Raw genomic sequence first — 9,306 nt, 5'->3', positions numbered from 1 at the left:
AAAGAAGCCATTGTGGGATAATGCCAGGTACCTTCCAGGTCAGAACAGGCTGTGGGGTTGAAGGGATGGTAGGTAGGCCAAAGCAGGCTGTAGGTGGGGTCCAGGATGAGGACACCATATGATTGCTGGAGAAACAGTTGTGTAATCTTTTTACAAAGCTCCATTACTTCCTGCAGCCGAGCTTTTGGGAAGAGGGGATGGTGAAATGGGAAGGAAGGCATAAATGTAAATGAAGTGGCATTTGATGTGGCATTATGTGCTACAAAAGTGCATCATTAAAAGGTGGCATGGGGATGACAGCACAGGTGTGCCCCCAGCCAACATTCCTGCCATAGATAAGGGATCATCTCCAACTTTCCCTTCTACCTCACCTCACTTATCTGCTGGCACATTCCAGTCAGGTTAGCCATTACTCTGACATTTCCACAGCAGATCCTACTCATCAAAAATGAGGCAGTGGGATTTGGGCTCAGTCATGTGGCTCAGTACCTCCTAGTACAGGACTACAGGCAATTAGTCCCAATTATTACATGCTGCTGCTCTAATTCTAAAGTACCTTGCCAACTCAAAAGTGAGACTGATGTGTGACAGCAAACATTGGGACACTTCAGGCTGGGTGGGAGGGGAGCAGAGTAGAAGAGCATCTTACAGAGAGCCTGGTCCAAGGCAAGGTGGCAGTGTCCTTGCCCTCCCTCTCCACTTCCTCACTGCCAAAGATGGAGGGATTGGTGTCTGGGATGGGGCTCCAGCAGACATAGCAAGGAAGACAATAAGGTCACAGCAGCCAAGGGGACGCACCAGAGGTTAGTATCAAAACTGTTTTAATAAGGACAATAATAAGTGCATGGGATACAGAGGGGAGGCAGAAAGGATAATTCCACAGATATGGATCTTTGGTCTTGTGTTATGGTCTGGGAAGCAGAGGGCAGAGGGGAGCTCATTCTGAGAGCCCAGGTCCCCACCCTGGAAGGTGCAAGGGAGAATAAGGCTGATCCTGCTGGCTGCCAGTGGCCAGACCTGGGGACTTCCTGAAGCTGGTGCCTGCCCTGTTTTGCTGCTGGTGGCTGGCATGAGGCAGCCCCTTGGGGAGGTTGGGGAACATGGGCTTGTCCTTAACCTTGGTGGCCTGGCTGCAAGTGGCACTTGCACGTGCAGTATATGCACACCCTGCAGCTCTTTATCCTGCTCTGAAGAGCTTCCCGGCGAAAGCAGCTGGGTGGTGGGAGAGATGTGTGGGAGCAGAGTCCTGCAGCCATGGCCCAGCATCTCCTCCCACTGCACACGCCCTGCTGTCCCAGAGAACAAGGGGGGTCCTGTGAGGGTCCCCCCAGTGACCTCAGCCCCCAAGCATGTTGGCTCCACACCATGGCACAAAGGCGCTTCTGTGAGGGCCAGTCTGCACGTGGGCCAGCGTGGGGACAGCTCATTCCAGGGCAGCTCTGTCACCCAGGGCCACCCGGCAGGGGACATCAGCCATGCTCCACACCACCCTTGGGAAGGGTGCACTGCGAAGAGGGGCGTGTGTGGGGAATGGGCAGGGGGACAGGATGGAGACACAAACTGTGCCACCACCACCACGAGGATGGTGGCACAAACCAAGTGGCTGCAGAGGAGTCTCCTTGTTCTGAGGTAGGGGGAAAAGAAGGGATTTTTAGGGCCTGAACTGCAGAATTTGGTGACCTGACAACCTGCCTTTGCCACCAGTCAGCCAAGAAGTTTCTCCCCTCTCAATTGCTGAGGGGAGTGGGGGTCAGGAAGGAAGCTGTCCTAAGTGATGCCCAGCAGCAGGAGGCAAGTGGAAACATTCCTGATTATTTCTGTGCATGCTCTCACCTCCTGAACAGCAAGCACACAGCTTTTTGAGGGAGGCGGGGGAAAAGAGAAAGCTCAGTTCTGTGGGGTTTGCCTGTCCCTTGGGACCCCAGCTGACCTTCCCCTGTTGATGGATGTGCTGTTCTGAAGGGTCTTGCACCAGCTGGAGCTGGGGAAACCCCATCCCCTACGTGCCAGAGTTATCAGTGGGAATATCTCTGGGGAGGGACACCTGCCATTACAGAGGAGGGCTGGGGACATCAGTGGAAGGATGAAGTATGTCCCCAGATATGCTGGTGGAGCCAGGTTGGGGGTTGAGAGAGGGGGTGCTGGGGAGAGTGGGATGGGGTAGGAAGGATTCGGGGTTCCTTTGGCATATGGGACTGTTCCTTTGATGTCTAAGGGCCGTGAGGCTGGAGGAGAGGTGCTATGCCTGGCTCTGTGGAGCCCACTGGCCCAGCCCCAGGGAGCCCCCCAGGAGATGGGCTCTCCTCCTGCCCTCCCCGGCCTGCCCAGTGCCCCCATTTGGCAAGGAGGTCACCCACTGGGCCTGCTGGTGACACCAGCACCAGCGGGTGGGGCACAGGGAGGAGGGCAAAGACGCTGGCACCAGCGTCTCTGGTGGGGCCTGTGATGGGCGGGATGGCTGTTCACACCTTGACTTCATCGTCCTCTTCCTCCTCCTCATCGGCATACTCGAAGGAATTGCTGCGGTCCCCTCGGGCACCGCTGTGGCTTTCCTGCAGGCTGGAGAGCTTGGTCTCCTCCTCCTCCTCCTCTCCTTGGTTCCAGCTGGCCTCAGGGGACCGGCTCTCCCTTGTCACTCGTGACCCCCACAGGCTGCTGCTGGGGCTCTCCCACGGGGTCTGTGTCCGGGCCTGCCGGGGACCCTCACCCTTCTCTGAGCTCCGTGGGGTGCTGGTCCCACCGTAATGGCGGGCCAGGACCTGGGCTGCTCGGTCAAATTCTCCAGCCTCAATGGTGCAGTCGTTCCAGTGGCCTTGCCACGGGGACCCTGTGGACACTGCCCCTGGCCCCGAAGCCCAGACAGAGTTCGCTCCAGCGCCTTCAATGGCACGTGCCTCTCCGTTGGCATGGACTGACAGACCTGGCAGTGAGCTGGCCCCTGGCACGTTGCTCTGCCTGGAGTGGTCCCAGAAGCTGGATGCTGCCTTGTCCTCTTCATGGGATGCAGGAACTGCTGGAGGGACCCTGTCCTTGGTCCCCTCTTCACACAGGAGGTGTGGGCCATCCTCCCCCACCTCGCTGCCATTGGTTTCAGAGAAGCTCATCACCTGGAGGAGCTCGCTCATCAGGGAGGGCCCCAGGTCGAGGCGGAAGGACAGCAGGGAGTCGGAGCGATCCAGCTCGTCCTCTCCAGGACAGGTGCTCTCTTGGGCCTTTTCCAAACGAGGGACACGAGGGATGGTACAAAATCCGGACTCCAGACCTGTGAGGCAGAAGGTATGGCTGGTGAGGGAGCAAGCCTGACTTAGTTCTGCAGGGGAAAAGGGACCCTGCTGACAAAGTGGCTCAGGTCATGCTCCTGTCAGTGGCACTGGCCTCTAAAGGACAGGTCAGTGTCTCTGTGGACATCCCCAAAGCCCAGAGTTACGGCAGAGGGTCTCCAGGTGGGCTCTGGGCTCGGTAAGCTGGCAGTGGGGCTGAGCTAGGCAGGTGAGACCAGGAGATGGCAGCATTTCCTCAGCCTGCCTTTCCCTCTGAGCCCGGCCACCTCCCCCGGCTGCTGCAGGCACCCCTGATCCAACCCCCACCCTGAGACCTTCTGCTCCAGACCTCCCTCCCTAGGGAAAAGCTGAGCACAGCCCAGTGCAGTGAGGCTGGAGAGGAGCCATACAGATGTCCTGTCCCGTCTTTCCCGCAACCCTTCCCCAAAGGGCACCCTGGCTGGCAGGGAGGGATGTGGACACGGTGGAGAAGGGTGGATGGAATCCCTAAGGAGCAGCACATGGAGATGTAGGGGTTGGCACAGCTAGGGACAGGGTTGGAGCATCTGTGTGGAGGTGGGGAAGGCCATGCTGTGGGTCCCCTTGACCTCACTACTTTGGAGTGGGAATTGCTGCACTGTCCCAGCACCTTTTTGGCTTCCTCAGGGAGGCTGCTCAAGTGAAAGGGTAGATGGGGGGTGCTCCCTTACAGGATCTGCACACAGGCTGCCAGCTGTTTGGCGCTACAGGAGAGGGGCAGAAACAGAGAAACCATCCCTGCCCTGCTTTGAGGGACACCCTGGAAGGAGACCTTCCAAGGGCAGGAGGAAGGTTAGGATTATCTGCTTGGAGGGATTGTCAAGACCGGGCGGTCTCAAATATCCCATTTCTCCTTAAAACCCTAAGTTCCTCACTGTGGAGGGAACTGAGGCATGGAGCAATGGAGAAGGGCTGCAGAGGGTGCTCAGTACCAGGGCACCAGCCTGGGCCTCGTGCTGCACTCACCGTAGGCCTGGTGTGTTTTGGAGAAGCTGTTGGAGGCACTTTTGAAGGAGAACTTGCTGGTCAAGCCCCTGCTGGTGCTGTCTCCATCATACATGGCCTCGTTGAGCTGCGGCAGCGAGACGGCGTTCTTGATGATGGGTGAGATGGCGGGGGGCGCGGGTGAGGCGCCCACCTGGCCCCCGCTGCCCCGTCTCTTCAGCGGGCTGCGCCGCACGTGCCGCAGCGTCCGCGCCAAGAAGCTGTTGGGTTTGGCGGCGTCGGCCCCGCCGTGGTTGCTGAGGAAGGAGGTGTCCCCGAAGACGTCTCCACCGCGCCCCACGTGCATGGTGTGCCGGAAGTCGCCCAGCGGCGGGCTGATCATGTCCGGCGTCAGCTCCGACTTCAGCCGCCGCTTGCCATGGGAGCCTGACACCCAGCTCAGCACCGGCAGCTTCCCCAGGCTCATGTTGCACCCTTCAGCCGGCCTTTGAAAAAGCTCCAAAAATCAGCCCTCACCAGGCTTCCAGCACTGGGGTGCTCTGTCACATCCCCAGCCTCCCCATTGCTTCTGCTCTGATGCTCTTGGGGTGGCAGTGCATGGCACTTTATCTCTCGGCAGGTTTCCTGCTTCCCTGCGCTACGTCGCGCTCATGAAATCACCCTCAGAGGGTACGTCCCCAGTGGTGAGGACAGTGGTGGCACAGAGATGTCCCCGGGGGTGTCTGGGTCACTCCCTGTTCTGCAGAGGTCACTGGAGGCTGTGTCTGGTCGTAGACTTAGAGATTAATCTGCTGTCTTCTACTGCCGCTGGGTGAGTGGGAGCCAGTCACAGATGGGGCATCAGGCAGCAAAGGGAGCTTCAGGTGGACTGGCAGGGCAAGAGCATTGATTCCCTTGTTGGTCACCTAAACAAGGCAAGAGGAACAGTGAAAGCCTTGGACAGGATTTTCCCAATCCCATTGGCTTTATCCACAGAACTGTCTGGGGAGGTTAAAGGCGGTGCATAAGGCAGTGGCGAGCTTGCTACTGGCTGCCCCTTTATCTGGCCCTTCTCCTGGGGAGGAAGAAAAAGGCTTTCCTCCAAAAACATGTGCTCTCCCTCACCTTGCTGACCTACCTCAGAATGCCTTAGTTTCCCGTCTGCAAAGCAGCTTTGCCAGACCCACGCCACAACACAGGCTGAGGATTTCCCTCCGAGGCAGAACCTCCTCCCAGAGCAATGCCCTGCTTGGCTGCCCAAGCTCCTGGGGCGAGAAACCTCTCCCTCCTTTTTGCTATTCAGATGAACCCTTGAGGAGAGGGTGAGGCCTGGGGCCCATGTGCTTCTCGGGAGGAGTGGTGGGAAGCAAAAATGCAGTATTTGTATATTGTTTTGTTTGTCCTTCACTGGCTGGGTCCCTGGGAGCTGGGCAGACATGTTGGAGAAGCAGGGAGTCGGCAGTGTGGGGAGGGCAGCTGCTCTGCAGACAGGGGAAACTGAGGCACAGCAAGGGAGGTGATTGCCTGAGGCTGGAGGAGAAGGTGGGGTGGGTCCCTGCACTCAGGCAGGTCCCAGAAGCAGCGAGAGGCAGGCAGGAAGCAGCAGCTGGATGCACTGGATGCACGGCAGGGTGATGACCTCCCAGTCAGTGGGGAGGACTGTCAGATCAGCAGATCCCCTGTTGGTATGCATAGCAAGTGGGAGAGGGTGGGCTGGGGAAAGGAGAGGATTTGGGACATCTCAGAGTGTTGGTGGCCTGGGAAGCCAGCTGGGGACTCATCCTTCCCTGGGCTCAGTTCTGTGCCTGGGGCATCAGACAGAGCTGAGTCCCTCCAGCAGGGCTGGCTGTGGAGGACAGCATGCCAAGAGGTGACACAGGAGCCTCATATCTCTTATCTCCATGTGCTGGGACCCCCACTGCTGCATGGCTTTCCCTGCCACGTTTCCTGCCTCTTCTGCTTGTCCGTGCATCGCCTTGGAGCAGCCAGGGAGTGCCAAGATGGCAAAAGCTCTGGAGAAGGGAAGTCCTGGACATGAAATTGCTTCGTCTGGCTGGCTAGATGCATTTTTGCTTTGCCCTGGCCTTGTTTGCTCACCCAGGGCCTCTCTTATCTTCCAGGGGTTAATGACTGGGGAAGGGAAAACAAACCTCCCCCAGCAGCGCCCAGCACCATTGGCTGCCTCCCAGGGTGGCAGTGGCCTCCTGGGGTGGCAGTGGCTGGTGGCAGCAGGGACAGAGTGGTGGCAGGTTGGGTTCCTGCTGGCCCCCAGGTCCTGCAGCTCATGTCCTCCTCCTGCCCACAGATGCCGTGCAGTGCTGCCTTGCAGCCAGGACAAACCAGGCCCGTGGCAGATTTGGGGTGAGGGCATAACTGGGGAGCTATTTCCTTTCTGTGGTGAAAGCCCACCCATAGCCATTGGGTCAGGGCTCTCCTGGAGTGCAAAGGAAACTACTGGGGTGGTGCCTGCAGCACAGCTGGGGTCCTGGGAGCACAGGGAGAGAGATGCAGCCATATTTTTGAGCTGTCCCCAGGATCTTCCAAGGAAAGCATGTGACTCTGGGAGACGGGATTAGGTGAGCTACAGCCCTCAAGTTTTCTCCATCCTCTGCACGTTGGAGCCCCTAAGAAACCCAAAGTGGGGACTGTCCCCTTTAGCATGTACTGCACCAGGCAGGGCTACTCCTACCCCCACCCCAGATCCCCCCACAACACAGCTGCCCTGCACCCCCCTATGGGGGACATCGCACCTTGGGATGGGGTAGGGAGGCAAGGAAAAGGGAGGACGTGGGAGGAGAGCATCCCCTTGTTCCCTGTCTGGACAATTATTGAGTGAGGGAGTGGGGTTGACAAAAGTGTTTCTCCTTTCTTGTCCCTTGGTCACCACAGGGAAGCAAGCCAGCAGCTCCTGGCCCCTGGCTCTCCTTGCTGCTGGCAAGCAGCAATTGCTGGGAAGAGGAGGGAGGGAGAGAGGGAGGGAGGGAGTGAAGCAGCTGGTGCCCAGCCCTACCTGGATGGCAGGTTTGGGCTTTTTCTCCTTCCAATCTCCCTCTTTCTTTTCTTTCCTTCTGCCCCTGGTGTGGCTCCCTGCCCCCTCTGAGCCCTCCCCTTCACCCGAACAGACTCCTCCAGGCCAGGGGAACTCGTGATTCTGTGGGCAAAGGGTGACCTGGATGCTGTCCTTTCCTCCACTGGGCAAAGGGACCCTCTGCCTGGCCCTCTCTCTGTCTGGGTGCCACCTCTTCCATCTGGCAGCCCTTGGTGTTTGCCAGTTCCTGGCAAGCCAAGCCCACAGCCCACCACGGCCTCCTCTTCCCTAGCATACTGTCTCTGGCTCCTTCTTCCCTCCTCTGGGAAGCCCCCTGCCTTCAAAGACCCACTGCCAGCACTCCTCCTCCTCCTCCCAGCCTGTTCCCCCCCGAGTTCAGCTGGTTACCACTGGTTTTCCACTAGCTGGGAATGGCCAGAGCTGTTCTGCTTGCTGGGAAGAGCGGAAACCAGAAAGGGGGGGAAAATAATCCAGATGTCTAGTTGGATAGAGCTGCTGAAAGCAGCCTCTTCCCTCCCCCAAAGGGGACATACTGCAAAAGAAATTTGGGGTGGTCTCAACAGCAGGAAGAGCGGGTGGAAATGGCTGTGGGTGGCCAGGAAGGCTTTCCCAGCCTTCCTGAGTGATGAAAAACCTCCCTTTCCCCGAAGGAAGGGAGGCAGAATTCCCCTGTTGGGTGACTGCTTTGGGATGAGGAAAGCCAGCAGGGACGGGCTCTTGGGGAAGGGGGAAAGGGGCTTGGCTGGCTGGGCTGGGCCTCTCTCAGCTTCCCTGGAGCCGTGCCGGGCAGTAGGCAGACGCCTAAATCTGACTCCTGTGCTGCTGGCTGCTATATATACACATAGTGATATCTCTGTATAACAAGGATATTTTTCCAAGCAGACATTCTGGGACACAGAGGAAAGCTGGAGCTATGGAGATGGGCAGTTTCCATCCATCCCTTCCCTGCCTGCTTGTGAAAAAGTGCTCCCTTTCTTCCTCCATACCCCTAAAATTGAGGTGCCGAGAGCCTGTGGGGCTTTGAGGGGTATCTGGAGCAAGGTTTGGGAAACAAGCGTCCTCCTGCCTTCCCCCATCCGTGGGACCCTCTTCTCACTCCCTTTCCTTCCCGCCTCCCCCCCCGTCCCGCGTCCCCTCTCCTCACTCCCAGTTTCCTGTTGCATTCCTCCTTTCTGCTCCCTTTATTTTTACCATCCTTCCCGTCTCTGTTGCCTTGCTATCCCTCCCGCTTCTCCCTTCTCCAAACACCCTCTCCACCCTTTTCCTTCTGGTCCCACCACCCCCCTGCCCCCAGCTCTACAAACTGATGAACCAAAACTTTCAGGATTTACCTTTTTCGAACCAGGGTTATTATTTTTTTTCCCCGTCCTCCAGACGAGAAGTTGCGAGACACTCTCCGCAGTGTAACTTCTTCCAAGGATTACCGGTGCTGTGCCCCGGGATGCAGTGGGGGGGAAAGGGGAGGCATTGTCCCCTCCTTTTCCCACGGCTGTCCCCCCAAGGCTGGCTCTCCCAGGCTGACGCCCTGATGCCACGGGAGAGAGGGAGCGAAGCTGGCGGGGAGGGGACGTGGGAAGGAGGAGGGCGGGCTGCAGCACTGCCGAGCCAATCCTCGCCTCGGCAGGGAGACCAGAGAAAATGAGATTTATTCCAACTATCCAGGACAGAAAACTTCAGGAACTTCTCTGCCGCTCCCCTCCTCCTCCCCGCTTCCCCGGTGCCATTTCCCGTCTGCCGGCATTGGCCGCCTCCCGCTCCCGGGTGCCGGCTACAGTGGCTTTGGGGGAAGGGGGAAGGCCAGGCTGCTGTCTAACCGAGTTAGAGGAGCCCGGGTGCAGGGCAAAGGAGAGGGGCTTGAACCCTCTGTGTGTGTGTGTGTGTGACCCCTCGGGTATCACACAGGGTCCCCTGATCCCATATTGGATAGGAAGTTCCCAGGGGTGTAGCACTGCCAGTCAGGACTGGGGGCTGCGGGTGGGTGGTGGTACCAGGAGCTGTGGGTGGCACTGGGGTGGGCATTAGCAGGATGACAGC

General features: G+C 58.3%; 1 protein-coding gene across 1 annotated transcript; it reads right to left on the bottom strand.

The window, feature by feature from the left end:
* Positions 1–804: 804 nt before the first annotated feature.
* CDC42EP1 (CDC42 effector protein 1) lies at positions 805–8,881 on the bottom strand. The gene is made up of 3 exons (XM_054631191.2): positions 8,604–8,881; positions 4,266–5,149; positions 805–3,262 (listed from the first exon to the last, which is right to left on the bottom strand). The coding sequence occupies exons 2-3, from the start codon at positions 4,708–4,710 to the stop codon at positions 2,463–2,465; spliced, it is 1,245 nt and encodes a 414-aa protein (XP_054487166.1). The 5' UTR covers positions 4,711–5,149; positions 8,604–8,881; the 3' UTR covers positions 805–2,462.
* Between the last annotated feature and the right edge of the window lie 425 nt (positions 8,882–9,306).

The sequence above is a fragment of the Agelaius phoeniceus genome, chromosome 5, assembly GCF_051311805.1.
Source record: "Agelaius phoeniceus isolate bAgePho1 chromosome 5, bAgePho1.hap1, whole genome shotgun sequence".
Lineage (NCBI taxonomy): Eukaryota > Metazoa > Chordata > Aves > Passeriformes > Icteridae > Agelaius > Agelaius phoeniceus.
Note: the sequence above shows the minus strand (reverse complement) of the source record. Positions and strands in the feature narration are given on the sequence as shown.